The sequence below is a fragment of the Platichthys flesus genome, chromosome 12 (genome assembly GCF_949316205.1).
Source record: "Platichthys flesus chromosome 12, fPlaFle2.1, whole genome shotgun sequence".
In the NCBI taxonomy this organism is placed as follows: Eukaryota; Metazoa; Chordata; class Actinopteri; order Pleuronectiformes; family Pleuronectidae; genus Platichthys; species Platichthys flesus.
This window is the reverse complement of record NC_084956.1, coordinates 11,837,230-11,856,345: the sequence shown is the minus strand read 5'-3', so window position 1 is coordinate 11,856,345 and position 19,116 is coordinate 11,837,230. Positions and strand designations below refer to the sequence as shown.

At 40.2% G+C, this 19,116-nt stretch overlaps 4 protein-coding genes across 5 annotated transcripts; 1 reads left to right on the top strand and 3 right to left on the bottom strand.

The window, feature by feature from the left end:
- The first annotated feature begins 697 nt into the window (after positions 1 to 697).
- On the top strand, positions 698 to 2,389 carry sprn (shadow of prion protein). Its single transcript, XM_062401720.1, has 2 exons — positions 698 to 840; positions 1,552 to 2,389. Exon 2 carries the CDS (start codon positions 1,552 to 1,554, stop codon positions 2,017 to 2,019), a length of 468 nt encoding a protein of 155 aa, XP_062257704.1. The 5' UTR covers positions 698 to 840; the 3' UTR covers positions 2,020 to 2,389.
- Positions 2,390 to 3,060: 671 nt separating this feature from the next.
- Positions 3,061 to 6,274, bottom strand: mtg1 (mitochondrial ribosome-associated GTPase 1). Its single transcript, XM_062401719.1, has 11 exons — positions 6,020 to 6,274; positions 5,867 to 5,931; positions 5,183 to 5,287; positions 5,004 to 5,090; positions 4,836 to 4,892; positions 4,408 to 4,498; positions 4,261 to 4,322; positions 4,073 to 4,169; positions 3,891 to 3,972; positions 3,677 to 3,789; positions 3,061 to 3,420 (listed from the first exon to the last, which is right to left on the bottom strand). Exons 1-11 carry the CDS (start codon positions 6,120 to 6,122, stop codon positions 3,323 to 3,325), a joined length of 960 nt encoding a protein of 319 aa, XP_062257703.1. The 5' UTR covers positions 6,123 to 6,274; the 3' UTR covers positions 3,061 to 3,322.
- Positions 6,275 to 6,942: 668 nt separating this feature from the next.
- Positions 6,943 to 13,175, bottom strand: LOC133966344 (peroxisomal N(1)-acetyl-spermine/spermidine oxidase-like). Its single transcript, XM_062401240.1, has 10 exons — positions 12,943 to 13,175; positions 11,764 to 11,940; positions 10,939 to 11,069; positions 10,657 to 10,844; positions 10,091 to 10,272; positions 9,220 to 9,389; positions 8,951 to 9,036; positions 8,347 to 8,459; positions 8,051 to 8,205; positions 6,943 to 7,964 (listed from the first exon to the last, which is right to left on the bottom strand). The coding sequence occupies exons 1-10, from the start codon at positions 13,097 to 13,099 to the stop codon at positions 7,818 to 7,820; spliced, it is 1,506 nt and encodes a 501-aa protein (XP_062257224.1). The 5' UTR covers positions 13,100 to 13,175; the 3' UTR covers positions 6,943 to 7,817.
- A 95-nt stretch (positions 13,176 to 13,270) lies between these two features.
- On the bottom strand, positions 13,271 to 17,759 carry LOC133966343 (peroxisomal N(1)-acetyl-spermine/spermidine oxidase-like). Of its 2 annotated transcripts, none has more exons than XM_062401238.1 (10): positions 17,180 to 17,759; positions 16,898 to 17,074; positions 16,677 to 16,807; positions 16,359 to 16,546; positions 15,578 to 15,759; positions 15,267 to 15,436; positions 14,885 to 14,970; positions 14,660 to 14,772; positions 14,166 to 14,314; positions 13,271 to 13,950 (listed from the first exon to the last, which is right to left on the bottom strand). In XM_062401238.1, exons 1-10 carry the CDS (start codon positions 17,466 to 17,468, stop codon positions 13,828 to 13,830), a joined length of 1,608 nt encoding a protein of 535 aa, XP_062257222.1. In that variant the 5' UTR covers positions 17,469 to 17,759; the 3' UTR covers positions 13,271 to 13,827. The 2 variants fall into 2 exon arrangements, with proteins under 2 accessions (XP_062257222.1, XP_062257223.1); XM_062401239.1 differs by having other exon boundaries at positions 16,898 to 17,059.
- Positions 17,760 to 19,116: the final 1,357 nt, after the last annotated feature.

The following is a 19,116-nucleotide window of genomic DNA, read 5'->3' as shown; positions in this document are numbered from 1 at the left end:
TATATTCAGTAAAATCGTTGATATTCATGTATGTAGGTAGCCTTATTCAAATTTGAACACTTTTTTACATTCTGGTAAAATTCACAACATTAGTTTAATTTCCTCCTATGTTTCTTTGTTGGGGTTTCTGATGAGGTGGCATAACAATCATCATCATAACAACTTATGTTAACAATGTTTTTTATGGTTGAATCCATTGAAATTACTTAGAGATCACTGATACATACTTATGATCTGATAGTTTTACAATAATAATCTATAAATTTGAATTATTGCAGATTCTGGTAAAATCTACAATATAAGTAAATTATATCATGTTGACAACATTACACTATAATATCAGGTGTTCAATGTTAAGTGGAAATTCCTCCTAAATATGTGTATTTTTTATTTCATTTTCTTTTTTTCCTGAAATGATTAATGGATACACATATTAAGATTGGAATCAACCATAGAATCCGAATGTGAGATAAATGTCTCTCTCATTTAGAATATAGGACAAGATGGTGGATATACTTGAATATTCCTGATGTTGTGAAGAGCTCACACATCAACATGTCATCAATCTGAGGACCTCACTGTAACCAAGATGGAGAATAATAAAGACAAACTTGATATAAAAAAAAAAATTAAAACCGAAATTAAATAACAAGGATCTTTGAACAAGGCCCGTCCCCAACTGACTGTACCGAAGAATATTGTGTTCTCTCCAGTGAGCGCGCATCGCGTTCCCACCGTCATCCGCATGAACGAGCCTGCATCCATCGTTCGTGATACTCGCCTCTTCTCTCTCCTGCTTGTGGCAAAACATAAACAAGGACAACAGCACACGGGGACAAGGTAAACACCAACCATCGTTATTTACATGTAGGAACTATGCATGTCTTTTGGAATGGTGGGATTCCTCCTGGCTACAGCTCAACCGCGCACAGGCTCATTTATGAGGATGCAGTCAGACGAGCAACATGCATTTGCCTTGTCCGCGCATTCATAACATTTTTTCATTTGAACAATATATACATGGAAATATGAAAATATCTCAGTTACCTGCTGGACCACAACAAGGCATTTCTACTGGCCTGTAACCACTGGGAAATGTAGCACCCTGTGCCTTTAATTCCTAATCAGCCATATATGATGTTGTTTCATGTGTACTGGATGGAGGCTGGTTTCTCTGCTGAGCATATTCCCTTTTTATAAACTGGCCTACTTACACAGAGAAGGGATTTTTACATAGAAGACATATCATGATCCACACTGCACACTATGAGGATGTCCGTCATTTACTGAGCAGCAGTAATCTGGGTTCCTCTGGGCTCTTGATGACATATACTCATACACAGACGGTTATATTCCAAAACTCTTGGCCATAATTCATCAGTGATTAGAAAAAAAATGGCATCAGCTGTTCAGGGAAATTTCAACGGATAAAGAAAAAATGCATCATTTTTTTTTTTTTCATCATTTCCCTCTAAAAGGTGCAGCATCACCAACACAGTAAAGTATCAAATGTGCTTCTCTGCTTCATCACGTCTTCTTCTCTCTGCTTAGATGTCAGGAATGAACCAGGTGGTTGCTACATTCTGGACGTTTCTTCTGCTCGCTGCGTTCCTCTGTGAGCCCGCTCTGTCTAAGGGAGGTCGTGGAGGGTCCCGGGGCTCCTCCCGGGGCTCCCACTCCCGCAGCTCCACAGCGGGGAGTCACCGGGCAGGAGGCGGCTACGGTGGGAACCGCTCTCGCTTCAGACCGGGGGGGCGGACCTCTCCTGTGAGGGTGGCAAGTGCGGCAGCAGCAGGGGCTGCCGTGGCGTTGAGTGCAGACAAATGGTACGCCTCTGCCTACCGCCGCAGCAACACCGACATCTCAGATGATGACCTGGATTTCTTCAACAGGACCAATTACTTTTATGCCCAAATGTCAGGATCCACTCAAAATGGATCTTCACTCTCTCAGCTGGTTTCTATCATTATAGCAACGTTTTCCCCAAAATATGGGCTGTTACTGGACAGTATACTGTAGATGTTCACGTGTTTTTTTTAAAGATAACTTTCTGATTTGGTTTAGGACTGAGCCTCTGTTCTGGATCTGACTATAATGTGCAGGACTGACTGGAACCTGCGCTGGGAAGTCCAGTGAGAGTCCCAAAACAAAGGAAAAAAACATCATTGTACTGTATGTTTCTACACATATATAGAGGATACCAATGTATAGAGGATACCAATGGACAGATGTACATAACCAGGACGGTATTATTCATTGTGACATTTCACCAGTCAAACAGTGCACGTTGGTCAAATGTATTGAGTCTGTGAGTGAGATTCAATACATCTTGATCCCTGTATCGAATTAAAGAAAAGTTCTTCACTAGATTACTGGTCACCAATCTAAGCTGTACTGCCAAACTCAAATATATCTAAATTAAAACTGTATTTTCTAAAACTAAATAAAAGAAAAGATAAGTGAGCAACCACGATCGCTAATGTTTACAACTGAGGTAAATTATTTTCATGTATTTGCAGATTTGGGTCAAAGAATAGGACGTGCAGCAGTTTGTGTAAAACACTAAAGCACATGTTATTTAGTAATTCCTCAAACTTTTGTCCTTAGAGTGAAAATTTGTGTATTTCTCAATTTGTCAATTCAACCAGCAAAACGTTATTTTACTGCATCTCTTCTGCAAAATCTCTTAGCAATCTGAATGATATGCAGTGGTGGTCACTAACGCGGCTATAAAGACCATTCTCCACAATAATATAGAGTACTGTATACAGGGAAAGCTAAACAGCACTTCAATCACCTCAAATCATTATGTGATTCACACCCTTTTATACTGTATCACTGAAATCATTCCTCAGACCTGTGTGGGAATCACGTCATGGTCGGAGTAACACTCGAGAACAGCTGCTCTCACTGTTACGTCTTTGAACGTTTTTTAGAGCCTGGCCATCATCCAAGAAGAGCTTTTTACCTGCAGTACAAACTCAGGAGCAACAGACTGTTCCGTATTTATAAGTGCACTATATTATATGCTACTACACTAATGTACATAGTAAAAAATAATTTGTTATCTATGTCTTTATGCTAATAAATATCCAGTTTACACCATGTCAGATTTCTTCCTCATGTGCAAAATGCAAAGCGGAAAAAAAACTTTTTTTTACAGAGAACACAGTTGTTGAATTTTGTACATCAGCGATGAACAAAAGAGAATTTATCATGTCCTCAAAATGGGACAATATTTCCTGGAGGACACCTTTGTGGTTAAATAGGAATCCTTTCTGGTCGAGGACAAAATCCTGCAACAGTCTCTGGATGGCTCAGCTCAGTCCAATATGACTCGTCCCAGCTCTCCTTTCCTGAAAGCCCGGATGAAATCGTAAGCTGCTGCTGTGTAGTTCGGGATGGTCACTGTGATGTTGCCTGGGGAAAACGGAGAAGAACCATTTTAAATACATAGATACGAAGCTGACATTTCTATAGACTTGTCAGGTTGTTTGCTGTCTTTCCAGTGCTAGATATGGTGCTTTGTAAAAGTCAGTCCGATTACTCTGTTAGTGTTATTTGCACAGACAGCTGCAGGTGACGGCTGTAACTTTATATTCACAATTGAACTGAGTGAAAGCATTGACTAATTATATCAGAAGCAGGAGAATCTCTAAGATTAGTATTTTCTTACCAACTCCAGTGATGGCTTTGACCCGTTGTGTCTTTCTGAGTTTTACAGCGATGCGTTTGAGAACATGCTGGATGTCATCACTGGGCTCAGGGAGACTGTATTTTTCCACGTAACTGCACATGAACACAAACATATAAGAAACAATCACAGTGATGAGTTTAAGTTAACACACTGATCACATGAAACATCAGACGGTTTGAGAGAAGATTCACACCTGAACTTTTCCTGCCTGTTCAGAGAGTAGAGTAGGTAGTCAGCTATCACATCTTCACCAACTAAATGGTCCAGTATAGTTCCTGGAGAAGGAAAGACAAAGATATGTTCAGTTTTGAAAACAAATGCGACTGATATTCCACTGAACTCAAAGATTCCATAAAGCTGTTTCCTGAATCTCACCACATAAAGCCAGCTTCATGCCTGTCTCAACACTTTCGATCTTAGGAGGCAGGACTCCTGGCGTGTCCAACAGGTGCATTATGGGTCGCTCGCACACCTGAGGACAAAGGTTGAAACAAACACTTTACAGATGCAAAAATAGAATGAAGCCATGAACACAGATCCACAAACATGGCTTCTACGCTCACCTGAATTCTAGTCAGAACCGCTTTAGTTATACCAGGCTCTCCACCCACTCGAGATGCACGACCTGGAATTGGTGTAGAATTACAATATTTATAAGTATGATACTAAATCAATGTCCAACAACTCTCAACTATTTTACTGATACAAACCTTTTTTCAAGTTCGTTCTCCTTAATGAGTTAATAAGAGATGACTTCCCCACATTGGGGACTCCAATCACCATCAGGCAGTAATTTGGGTTCTGAAAGTTTTCAAAACAAAAGAAAAAAATTAGAATAGACGATTTATTGGAATTTAACCCGATTTCTTCAACATTTAAATACTGAGAAATATATAATACATACAAAGTCGGAAATAAATGATTAATCTCCAGTGAGGAAAAAGATAAGAAGGCTTGCTATTTTTACAGATTCGTCATATATCTTATTCATCTTATTGCAGATACGTTGGTAATGTTGTACATGTTACACAATAAGAAACAAGAAATAATCTTAAAGGTTTTGAAGCATTGGCTGTGTAATTGTCTTTTAGATGATTTTATTCAAGGTTGAAATGACCTAAAACATTTGATTAAATACCTCATCTCTGTTAAAACGTGGTCCCAACCCTATAATTTCCAGCACCATCGGCACCAACTACAGAGAGAAGAAGGGAAAAAACAGGAATGACACATTCATGGTCAGAATGTTAATTCATAATAACTGAAGACAAACTTCTGCAAATGTTTGGTCGATGATGACCTCGACCTTTTTGATGCTGTCATCTCTCTGCTTCAAACAGTCTGTGAACAGAACGTTCTGCACCCCATCTTTTTCCAGCTTCTTCAGGATCCTCTGCAGGGTAAAGGTACGGCGGTTGTTTTGTGTTGAATTTGATGCTAATGACATTTTACATTACTCACATTGAAAAGCAGCCTGATTTCTACCTGCTTGTTTGTCATATCCGCTAGGTCCATCTTGTTGAGAATGAGCACATGTGGCCTAACATCGAGAGTCTCCTGAAACAAAGGGTTCCTTCCAGAGAATGGGATGTGCTTGACGTTAAAGAGAAAGCTTTGCATTTAACATCTTCAGTAAACAGCAGCAGGGTCGGACCAATGCAGTTCCTACTAGAGACTCTGTGCAATGTCTCTGACTTTTATTTGCTACAATAAATCCTGGCGATAATTAGCAGAGGGATGATTTGATTTAACACATAAGCACAAAATAGTATTAATCAAAGAATGATTCGAGATTGGAGTACTATGTTTAGAAACTGTGTTGAGCCACTGGTATTAAAGCCTCGAACTAAGCTTGAAATAAATTCCGGGTGTCATCTTGGCCTGCAGTCTAGTATTTTATTAGCTCAGGGACATCTCTGAGTTCACACCATCATTTCATTCTCCTTTAAATACTGCAATGCTCTGATTTTGACTCAGATTTTGTATATTCAACTTGATTAAAATTCACTTTTGCTCATAAGAAATGTGAAGAAAACATCCCTAGACTTATTCACTTCTTTAGTGCACAAATGCAACTGCTGTTTAATTTAGACTCTACAACGATTTTAAGAGAGGTTCTATCTAACTAAAGTTATTAATAAAGTAAAAGGTTTAAATAAAAAAGGATATTCTGGCATCATGTATTTCTATGATACAGTCCACTTTCTTCAGACTGGCTCTCATCTGCTTCAGTCCTACAAACAGTGAGATGACAAAACTACTGTTAACATTTATCATACATGTGTTGCATCGTGTATATGACCTGTTAGAATAAGCAGTCACCTTTAGCCATGTGTCCGGGGAACCAGTGAGCCACCTCCCGGCCGCCGAAGTCAAACACGGATCTGAACTTGTCGACATGACGGAGACAGTGGAACAGTTTCATGGCTCCTGGAGAAAACTACACCTCAGTTTCAGTAATGTCCTCATTCAATATTCTACATCTAAATAACCTCCAAGCTGCGAAAGCACTGGACATACTAGTGTGCTACACTGTTTACACGCCGACTGGAATCCACCTTCAAATTATTGTTCCGCTCTTGTATTTCTTCTTCTTGTTTTGTCCCCCTTCAGTTATGGGTTAATGGGCGCACGTCTGCCCTCCACAGGATAAAACATGAATTACTCTCATTACTTTCTGGAACACATACTGTAGGATGTTGGCCAGAGATATTTGAAGGTTGTGAATAAAAGGGTTAGTTCACCCAAAAGTCACTAATTATCTTCTTACCACTATGCCAATGGAGGGGTGGGGGAAGTGTTTGAGTCCACAAAACACCTTTGGAGTTAAACGGTAAACAGTGTGTCCTCAGAAGGACAACACAAAATGTGGGTGTCATGTTTACATCGCTGCAGATCGAAGTGGATGAATACTTGTGACCACTGATTGCAAGGATGTTCAGAGTTTTTTTTTTGTCCATAGTGAGAGGGACTTTCGTCGGAGGCCTCTCAGCAGGACACAAATATATTTTCTTTGGGGTGAGTAAAGTCTGTGAGGTCAGTTATATGAACACTGTACTGTCTAGCTTTATAAACATGTGAAGGGTTACACAGTTGCACAAAGGAGAAACTAACAAGCACCCACACTGACATGGCACCATTGCTCCACTTCATCTTTTCATTTATCTTCACAATTATTTCTTCCATATCAATGTTTTAATATAAAAATGACTTTTTATAGAAATATTATACCCAGAGATCTGACAAACATTTATTTTCTTTTATTGACTTCCTGTGTTCATAGACAAAGTCAGCGCTCAACCTCAGAATCACAAAATGAGTAAAAGGCCACATTCACACTCAAAACAGAACAGAGAGAAAATCCACTGTCATCAAGCTTCTCTGACCCTGACGGATTATAGAATCTTCAGACTTATTTCTTCTCATCTAAACCTTCTCAGTTGACCCTGAGTGCTTTTCTTGCGGTATACTCTTGGTATAATAATAATACATGTATAATATAAGGCCACAATCTCTGTCTCAGCATCCATGTTGCTGCTCTCAGCTGGATGCTTACACCGTTAATCCAAGTCACAGTAGGTTTTACTTTATGAAATCAACATACACATGCTCCTTATTACATGGCATTTTTGGGATGTTTGTGTATGTAAGTTTTTCACTTGACCGCTTAAGCTTGTCATTTTAATGACACATTAATTCAAACACTTATTCCTTCATATTCTTCAACACTTTTCTAAAACCACTTACATTTCAAAAGGAATCAAAAGTAGTGCAAATGATAAAGAAATGTGTCGATTATCAATTAATTGACTAGATGCACTTCTAAGTGAGAATATCTCAAAGTTAAAATCAATTCATAATTTGAAAACTTTATAAAATTCAGTCTTGAAATCAAACTCTTTCCTTGAAAATCCTGGCATTATTACAACATTATTACACATCAGATTTCTAAGTGTATACTTTCAAAGTTCATTTTGTCTCATTCTTGGGGACTTTACAGTTTTTAAGGTGACAAACATATATGCACAGCAGCTTCCACACAATCAACTCTGACATCAGTTTTTGACAAAGTCAAAGATAAATCTGTTAAATCTCTTCTTGTCAATGCAGTATTCTTTTTCTAAAGCTTGGACTTGAGCGGCTCACTGACGGAGGAGTAGTGAGAGATGAGCCGATCAGCTTCTCTCCTCCCACTGAGAAGAGCTCCATGGACGGTGGAGTAGTAGCAGGGATGAGTAGCCTCTCCAGCGAACAGCACCTGCAGGGGCTGAGACACACAGAATATTCAGAAACAGGATTTTGATTATGTGCGAGCTAGTATGCATATATTTGGGGTTATGAACATGTAAGTACTTTTGACTGGGATCCCTTCACAGGTAGGGGCTCCCTCATGTTCTCCAGGTCCTGCTCCGAACAGCCTTTTCCAGGGTAACTGTAGGAGCCGCATGTCCAGGGGTCATGGAACCACTGGGAGCGCAGGACTCTCCTCGGGCTGATGGTCGGGTTCCCTTAACACACACACACAAGTTGTTCTAAAGATGCTGACAGATTATATTTGAATAACCAAGGCTCAGAGACATATTTTTGACAATATAAAGAGGGACAAATTATCCTTCAGTGGAGGGGCATTGTGAAATAATAAGACTCACCTGTAAACCTACGGATGAGTTGTGTGACAGCATGTGTGACCTCTTGTTCAGTCAGTGTCTCCATGTGCTCTGACTCATGTCCAGCTATCCAGCCACAGAGCACATGTCCATACCTGAGGGTTTAATCACCATCAGTCAATGCAATTAATTATGGCCTAAATTAGGGATGTTCATCATTAACCATTAACTGTGAACCGACAATACGAATTTTTACTATTTATACTATCGCTTCACTTCACGGTACCATCTTAGCAGGTATTCTTTGACATGGGTCTCACAGGTACCAGCCTGTCCTCAGACTGCCTCCACAGCATGTTGACATGTTTGTATTTCTGAATAAAAGCCAGTAGAAAAGCAGTCTGCTGAGGACTGAGTAGGCCTGGCCATCGTCGCCAGCTGAAGCGGCAAGTTATACCCATGTCTGCTTGCCTAAGATGCTAAAAACTAAAATCTTGTTATTTAACCGACTACGTTTTTCCTGAGTGGGACAGACATGTCTTTGTGTGTTTGAGTGAGAGAGAGAAAGAGCAAATGAGTGTTGATTATCAGTGAGACAATTTTCTTTTTTCAAAACACAAGCTAGGCAAGCATCATGGATGTTCACCTTTCAGTGGGTTTCAGCACAGTGAAGCCAAACAGCTTCCTTATCCAGGATCCCTGAATGTCTAGCACCGTGTCCACAACAGCATCCTGAAGAAGAGCATTAGAAAAATCACAGCTCAAACGTTTGTATGTGTTAAGATGATTTTTTGCCAACTACTGGAAAACATGTCAAATATTTGATGGAAGTGGAATGCTAATAAATCAAAAGTATTCAAGCATAGCTGGAGCACAAAGTGTTTTTTCCATTCATCCACTGACTTAACATCTCACCTCATCTTCCCATATAAGGTGGATGACCTCACAGTCAGCGTCCCACCACGGGGAATCGAACTCCACAAATATTTTATTGTTTGTACCGAACCCCAGTCTCTGGACAGAGTGCAGCTTGTGCAGCGGAAGAGGAGGATCAAACAGAGTTGAATGGTGCTTCTTCAGGTATCCTGGAAAAACACAACAAACCAGAGCAAGTCACGCTATGATCATTGCTGAAGAGCCTCAATACATGCTGCTGATGAATCAAACAAAACAGCAGTCAATAAAAGATTATTTTTACAAATAGAAAATACAATGTTAATTTTGGTTTTAAAAGCACTTTTATAATGACATACAATGATAAATGAATCATGCAACACTGACTGGTTATCGACAGTCCTAACCAGAGTGACCACTCTAACCAATCAGTACATTTGAACTCTCTCCAGGTGATCCTGATATTGCATTCGAAATAATTTGAGAACCCATGAGGTCACTGTGACCTTGACATTAGACCTTTAGCCACCGAATTCTAATCCTATCATTCTTGAGTCCGAGTTAACGTTTTACCAAATTATGGCATTCTTGAGATATCATGTGGGATGGTCAGACGGACATACCAACATCTGTACAATGGACAGACAATACCAACACATACTGCTTTTGCCACTGGCGGTCGCAGAAAGAGAGGCATAAAGAAAGTCTGTGTGTGTGTGTGTGGTAGGATACAGACTGTGACTGAAACACTGTTCCATCACAGCCCCACCCAGCATCTAATCCAATAAACACAACTTCTAAAACTTGTATATGCAGAATCATTGTATAATAAAGTGCTATTAAAAAATGTATGACTGATTAGTAATTTAGTTTTGTAGGCATATGAGTTTACCTAGAGGTACTGTGACAATAACATGGTCGGCAGTGATCTTCTCCCCATCATCACACTCAACTTCCACAGGGTTTTCTCTCCTCTCCGAGTTGCTCCAGTGGACACGGCGCACAGGCCGACTGTACGTCACCAAACCACCGGGAAGCTCCGATATCAAGTTCTGGACGAGACCTTCGAAGCCGCTGCATGAGGAGAGAAGTAAATGTTAGAAATATAAATCAGTTAACTGACAAACTGAATAAAGTACTTTATTAGTAAATTAATTACTCAGGGTTATTAGGTTTGTTAGATTGACCAGGGCTGTCACTGAAGTCACCTGTATCTGTCATAATCTAATGAATCATTTTAACTGACTCCCCTTTCCCCTGGACACATTTTCTAAAGCAAAAATGTGCTTCTTTATCTTTATAATAAGTCTTGGTGCATCTTTAGTTCACTGACCAAATGAGCAACTGCAAGACATCCCTTTACTTAGATTATCAATATGTTGAAATAATGATTAAGTATTGCAATAAATGAGTTGCAATAAAATGAGTTGCTGCGCTCTATGCATTTCGTGTACGAACCCTGGGAATGTACAGTCCAATCCAGGAAGAGTCTTATAAAGGCCATAGGCCCCCAGGCCCACCTCATCCAAACTGTGGGCCCCGTTAACGCTGCACTCCACCTTCAGCATGTTGCTGATCGTACACAGTTGCAGAGATCTGGTGTTTGTGTCGATATCTTTCCATTTCTCTTCTGATCGTTGTTGCACCTGCACAAAGCCACAGAAGTTCCAGCCATTTCCGACAAACACATTTCCAGTGTTAATATGTTAGTCACGGAAAAGAAACAAAACGACTGAGTACCTCTGACCGGATGAATTCTCCCATATTGGAGAAGGGTTCTCCTCCTTGATTTGGAAATTCTGAACCTTCATTCAGCAGCTCAGCAAACATCTCCAGAGCCGGAAAGACGTCCTCAGCATTGAGCTTCCGACCTGCACACATCACATAGCCCACACAACACGGATTAGGGAAAATATCATTAGGTTTACCAACTCAAACCTTACCCACACAACAGTAGGAAGTAACAGCCAGACACTAGCTAAATGTCATTAAGCACAATAATGGGAACAATTTCAAACATAGCTGCAACATGTGTCAACTATGATGCTTTTCATGCTCCATTCCAGTTTCTGAACGAATGAGGATGGTTCAAAGTACTCAAGTAAAATATTCCTCATGAATTCAGGAGTCTCAGGATGAACCTTCAATATTTAACCAGCTTTCTGTGCCACAGCAGACTGTTGTAAAACTGGTCTTATCTGAAATCAATAAAGCTCTGTGTCTAAAAGGGGAGGACACAATAACATGACTATCCACTGCAAGATACATCCCTGCACCCTGCCCCTGCAGCCATGCACCAGGCTGGCACAAGATGGCAGTTCATCAAATTACAAGACAATAATTGTTTTTTGTTTACTTTGATATAATAAGGACCTTAGCAGAAAAAGGCAAAATCAAACTATGGTCTAACCAAAAAAGACGCATCATATCATACACCATACTATCCCACCAGCAAACACTATACAGTTTACTGAATGGTTACAGATCTGTGGTGTTGATGTTATTGTTAATGTGTTGGAATGGTAGATTCATATACCAGTCCTACTGTAGGCCATGATTCTTCACCTGAACTGCTGAAGAAGTTGGGAACCCAGGGGGGGTGTCCTCCGACGTCCATGGCCTGGTTTTCGGGGGTGAGGGCCTCTGGGTCCAGGAGTCCGTACTGCTGGGCCAAACAAAACACTGGGTTCTCCTTGCATGGTCCATGGATCCAGTTTGCCCCAATTTCAACTATCCTATCACCTAGAGATGACAAATATACATTAGAGGTTTCAGAAAAGAAGATGGTTATTGTTAAACTGTGTTTTTACCTCCAACAAGGAGGTTACTGTATGTATTTTATTTTACCCTTGTCTGTTTGTTTGTTTGTTTATCAGCAAGATTACGTTAAAGGTACCGAACGGATATCCACGAAACTTGGAGGAAGGACATGGGCCAAGAACATTTCCCCCAATTTCTCAGAGAATAATTCATGGCACTTGATTTAAAAAAGAAGCTGGTTTATTATGGAGACTGATATCAATGTAATGTGGAGCAGCTCTACTCTATACTTGCTCCTTTACAGCTCTTTTATTGCTGTTGCTGTTGTTACCAACAGGGTTATGTAAGTTGAAGGACAGTTGCATAATTGTCTCTTGCTTTTATCTGTTAGTTACAGGATGTGCACTACACAAAACTTCGTCTGGACCTGGATAAGAAAAAATAAACATATTTAAAATAATACAAGTGAGACAATATTCAGATCTCTCAGAAAAAAAAGAAAATCAAATTATGATACCAATATAAAATGTAAATTTTCTAATGAGAAAATCATGAAATTGTTTCATGTTTTCATCATCAATTAATACAGATTGACACTATACTTTAACCTTTAAAGTGAATATTTCTTGGTTTCCCTTGTTTTCTATGTCTGAAAACAAGAACTTTTAAAATTGTTGGACAGTTTGACAGGCAAAACAATAATGGACACTTTCAATGTTTTATTGCCCACACGTCTTTTCGATTAATCATCAAAATAATCGAGTAATAAATCGATAATACAATTCAGTTAATAACATTACTAGTATGTGCTTTAGTTGCTATGAATGAATCTCTTCAACCTTATTTCGATTATCGCAACTGCAAAGACGAAAACAACGTGTTTACTGTAAAAAACGTAAATAGTTTATTTCTCCTGTTTGTAAAAAAGTGATTGTGAGGGTGCTCGCTCTCGCCCTTTTGGCTTCTTGGACTTTCCGTACTCACCTAAAGCTCCAGTTTTGATTCTTCCTCCGCTCCTCGCAGTCGCCTCCAGTATCCGCACATTGTGAAATCCAGCTGTAAAGAGCCTGTGAGCTGCAGATATTCCGGATATACCGCATCCTATTATAACTATTTTGGTGTTAACGCTCATTGCCTCCATTGCGTTCCACTCTACACGGTGCTCCTCTCAGTCTTCTTCTTCTACGGCCATCATAAGTACCAAATCAGATACTGACTTCCGCTCATGGATTTCAAAATAAAAGAGCAGGAAGAAAAAGGGTTGAAATACTAAGGTGTGTCGGAACTATGTAAAATATATCTTCTAACTGTGTTACCTTACAACAATATATTTATTGCAAAACATGAAACTGAACCACCTGAACACAAAACACATACATACATAGGCTACTTGCAAACATAGAAACATTCATACATACACACACGCACGCACGCGTGCACACACACACACACACACACACACACACACACACACATACAAGCAATGTATATTCCATTGTACAATTGTTTTACCTATGTTACTGTACATTATGATTCTTCCAACACTGGAAAAAATATTTAATAATGTCAGGTTACTGCATTATTACAATAGAATGTAAGCCTCTGTCCAAGTGTTGTCATTTTATTTAGATGATTTTATTTTTAAAAACTGGTCAGCTGGGTCAATCTTGCTTTTATAACAATGTCGAACTTGTTGGTTTAAACAAACAAAAAACAAGACTTTAAGATTACTGCACGATAACTAAATACATATTCCTTTATTCATTTTTCTTCTTCATCAGAAACTGAAACTTGAAAAGACGACCCAAAAACATAACATGCCTCAGGTCACGTAGGGATAACAATATGGATGTTTTAAATTTTAGTGGTTTAAACAGAGGAGTAGTGAGAGATGAGCCGATCAGCTTCTCTCCACCCAGTGAGTAGAGCTCCGTGGACGGTTGAGTAGTGGCAGGGATGAGTAGCCTCTCCAGCAAACAACACCTGCAGGGGCTGTGAGAAACTCTTATTAGTCATGGAAACTGCATTTATTAGGGTTCAATGGCAGAATCCTTTTGTTTTAACGTCTCATTATTGTTATTATTTATTATAACTTTTTTATGATGTGTCTTAAGGACCAAACATTTTTTTTGGACATCTCCCACCTGTAGGTTGTCTATATTTGAAATGTGCGTTTATGAGTAAATGAAGCCTGTTTGTTTGTGTACCTGTGTTCCCTTCGAAGGCAGCGGCTCCATCAAGTTCTCCAAGTCCTGTGCTGTACATCCTACTGCTGGGTGACTATATGATCCACATGTCCAGGGGTCATGAAACCACTGTGTGCGCAGGATTCTCCTTGGAGTGATGATGGGGTTTCCTATACGCAGATAACACACACAGTTACGCTGACAGGGACCGTCCTCAAATGACTCACAATGATCACTTCAAAAATGTTTTGGAACAACTGTCAAAACGGTGAATAGATTAATGAATAACATAAACACTGTTTATGTGGATTATAACACAAATCTATGATTGTTGTAAAAAATACACCTGAGATAGAAAGACGTTATGTTAGTTATTATGAATAGGATAACAACATATTAAGTATTAAATATCAGTGACACTAGTTTCTGATCTTTTAAATCATAATCTTTTTCTGATTGCAAGACGATGTGTGATCTCTCTCGCTCTCTCTCGTTCTCGCTTCACTCTGACTTACGTGTGAATAAATGGACGAGCTCCGTGACGCTGCGTCTGACCACCTCCTCACTGAGTGTCTCCATATACTCTGCTTCCTGCCCAGCAATCCAGCCACAGAGAACATGGCTGTTCCTGTGAGTTTCAGGGGTGATTTTATTACTCACTGGATCTATGAACTTACATTGAAACGTTATAGAGGGGAAAGCTATACAGCAACCGTTTGGGTGTTAACTATGGTACTTACCTTTCAGAAGGTCGGTGCACAGTGAATCCAACAATCTTGTGCATCCAGGACTTTCTTATATCGAACACCTGGTCTGAGGGGTCGTCCTAGAGAGACACAGGGTGTAAAATAGAAATTTGAAAGATGATGTTCATCAATATGTAACCTTTTCCCAGCAGAGCAGTGCAGTAGTGGTAAGTTAAGTTTATAAGTAGCACATCCTGGTATGTTATTTTATTTTAAATTTAAAAGGGAAGAAACCCATTTAATTTGAGACCTGATATTTAACAGTGTCCAGTTGCAAACTATCACAGGACACTGGGCAATATTCTGTCATGCTAAATAACATATAATGGTTCTGAATATGTTATTTTTTATCTTGGCTAACAGTCCCACTCCAGACCTTGCCTGTCCACAGCAGATAGATGACCTCACAGTCAGGATCCCACCACGGTGAATCGAACTCCACAAAGATTTTGTCGCATGTTCCAAATCCTAGTTTCTGGAGGGAGTGAAGCTTGTGCACTGGTAGAGGTGGGCAGAACAGGGTTGAGTGGTGCTTCTTAAGATATCCTGGAAAGATAAAAATTACAGGAACATACTATATCACACCATCCCTCTTTTATTTCTGGTAACATTAGGCCACTGTCTTGTCATATAATAAGAAATCCTGAAAATATTGACCAACGAACAGCTTTAGAAACAGAGAGATACCTAGAGGTATTGTGACAATAACATGATCAGCAGCGATCCTCTCGCCGTCCTCACACTCAAGCATCACCGCGTGTTCTCCGTCCCCTTCATTGTTCCAGTGGACGCACCGCACAGGATGATTGTAGGACACTAAATCACAGGGGAGCTCTGACATCAAGCTCTCGATCAGGGCTTCCATGCCACTGCAACAAGGAAAGTCAGGTCATATTTATATGAATAGCACATTAAAAACAGCCATAATGCTTTACAATCATGGCAAAGGAGGCCAACGCAGGATGGATAAAAGATAAGGGAATACCTTTAGTGAAAAAATAAAATAATAGTCACAGGTACAGACATCTTCATCTGAACATGTTTGAGATATCTTTTTTTCAGTTTCGTGGCTGTACCGTGTTAGAAATGTCATCAACATGGCCACTCACTCCCAGTAACAGTTTCCTGCTGTGTTCTCTTACGGGCTCACTCAAACTTTATCTATGTTCTCTAAGCTCCGGAGAATGTCCCGAGCATCTGACTCGAAATTTGTGTTCTCACACACAGACCCTCCATATGATTTTTAAAAGAATAACTACAGTTTAGTGCAGGACTGAAAGCCCCTCAAGTCGAAAAAGGTCAACCGAGAGTTCAAGTGAAACTTTGTACTTAATTTACCTTATCTATGTCAACTTAATAATCCATTAATCGACAAACTGGATGGTGAGAATCCTCCCTCAAGAAAACCATAACCTTATTCTCATTTATGTTAATACCCATTGCTTGACATATGAGATGCTGTGCAGACCTTGGAATGGTGCAGTCCAGTCCATCTAGATTCTTGAACAAAGTAAATCCCGCCAGGTCCAAGTCATCCATGCTGTGAGCAGCACTGTCACAGCACTCCAGCTTCAACAGGGTACTGATGGCACACATCAGCAGCTCCCTGGTGGTTTCATCCTTATCTTTCCACCTCTCTGCTGCTCGTTGTGGCAACTGCACAAATACCAAACTCTCAAGAGCACACAAAGACAAATGCAAACAGACATTCTTCGGTTCATCATCGAGAACTTCTGAAATATCTTCATCAGTTATTGAATGTCAGTCACTGACAGTCAGCCTGTACCTCAGAGCGTATGAAATCTCCAACGCTGGCCCATGGTGTTTCTTCTTTGTTCTTAATCCGTTCAAGATCTTCCATCAGATCAACATGCATCTCTACAGCAGGAATCATGTGCTCAGCGATCGGCCTCTGACCTGCACGTTACCCCACAGAATATAAAACTTTAATAACAAGAGTGAAAATGGGAAAAATAGTTTGTTGAAACTGCTTCTACATCAGGTGACCTGAACTGCTGAACCAATTGGGTACAAGGGGAGGTCTTTCAGCAACAGCATTGGCCTGGTTCTCTTCAGTGAGGGCCTCTGGGTCCAGGAGGTCATAGTCCCGGGACAAACAAAACACTGGGTTCTCCTCAGATGGGCCGTGGATATAAGACGCACCTATCTCTGTGATGGTATTACCTAGAGAGGGAAAACAGATCTGCGTGTGTTAAGCAGGCAAGGAGGAAAGTATGTTTATGTTAAACCAGACTGAAAGAATATACCTTGATCGTAATGTTTCCTTACCGAGTTTCGCAGTTTTTATTCTACCTCCGCTCCTCGCAGTCGCCTCCAGGATCCGCACATTGTGAAATCCAGCTTTAAGGAGCCTGTGTGCCGCAGATATTCCTGATATCCCGCATCCTATTATCACAGTCTTTGGTTCTTTGTTCTCAGCCATTCTCGCCCGAATCAAACACGGAAATGAAGAAATGCAAACTGAGACAAAAAAAGACAAAGAGAGGAACGACCAGGCTGCGAGAGGGAGGAGAAGTGGGAAGGGGTCCCATGACTTACTCCACCTGTTTGTTAACATGCTCCATGCTCAGGAATTTAAAAGTGGCAGCGCTCTAGAGACATGACCCACAGGTAAATTCCAGAGAATTAACTACTTTGGTTACCCAGAGATTGCATTTCACACTTGCGCAACTTATAGCGGGAGGTTCTCTGCACAGACACATTCTCCAGTCGAGGGATGGAGCAGCCGGGTGCAGAAGACAGAGACAGGAAGTGATGTATTAACTCTGATCATGTGACTTTCTTGACAACAAACAGACAGTGGTGTCAGCTCTTATCACCACAACCTCTCTTGACATCTTTGTCGCAGATTTCAACATGTATGAAGCCGCTTTTTTTATTTTTGCCTCTGTTGCGTGTGATTCAGGGGGGAAATCCCCTGTTGTGTTCTCACATCGACTTCTCCTGGATTTCTATGGACATTATACTCGGGGGGGGCAGAGTAAGTCCACAGAAACTACGGAGCATCTCACTCAGACACACACACACGTTCACACATGCACTTCCTCCAGAAAAAAATACGGTGGAGCAGCTTAGCCCCCCTATTCTTTAATATCCATTCAAATCTTCACCCTTGTCACACCCATGGGTGTAAGTTCATCTTGTAGTTAAGATGAGATGAGTTCTTTAAACTGCTATTGTATGTCGTACTTACATGACTGATGTGGAATTTCACCAACTTTGTCTGCAGGACGGGAAATTGGTTGCTGCGGGCTCTTTGACGTTGCTTCATCTTAATCCGCCCTGAGTTAGAAACAGTCCTACTCTATCTCTCTGCAGCCTCAGTGTATTTATATACTGGAAATTGCAAAAAATCTACACACACATTTATCAGGAAAAAAGCTGTAGTCGACTGGAGGACATCAAGCAGCTGGAAGAAAATAAGTCTAAACAGTTTCTAAGTGATTTAAATTACCTCACCGTATGTTTCTCCTGCTGTCATCAAACAACTGAGCAGTAAATGGCAGGACGCTGCATTATGGCACAAACTGGGATTGAAATTATTGTGAAAAGGTATACCTAGCTTTTATCCCATTTATATCACAATCTCTGTTTATAATTTGGCTCCTATAACCTTCTGAGTGATGAAAACTGGAGGAATCCCAAACAGGAAAAGCTCACTGCAGTGATGTCAACAATTCCCATGATGCAACATTGTTTTACAATATCATGAAACTCCATCTTTTGTTATTGTTTTGATTAGGAGAGCCCTAGCAGCAGAGAATGTATGTTGTGCATTGAAGGACGTTGTTGCCCCGATGTGTTTTTGGTGTGACAGACTGCCACCATGAGAACACAGAAATTTGCACTGGCTGATACCATGGCAAGAAGTGAATTTGGTAAATTGCAATTACATTACAATCACATTTTCAGTCTCTGTGGCAATACATGCACCAGCAATTCAAAGCATTACTGGGATTTACTCACAGCATGAGTTCAAGATTCATTGCTATATGAAACAACTCTCTGACGTGCACTCAACAACAACTTTACAGTTTTGACATTTGGCATTTACTCTGTCAGCTGATTGTATACGGGGGGGTGGGTATAATTATTATTATTAAAAAAATGGTCAAGTGACATAGGTCAGTGTTTAAGGTCAAGGTCTGTCCACAGAATACTACAACATTCTCACTGTTTGTGAACCTGTGGGAAAAAGGAAAAGC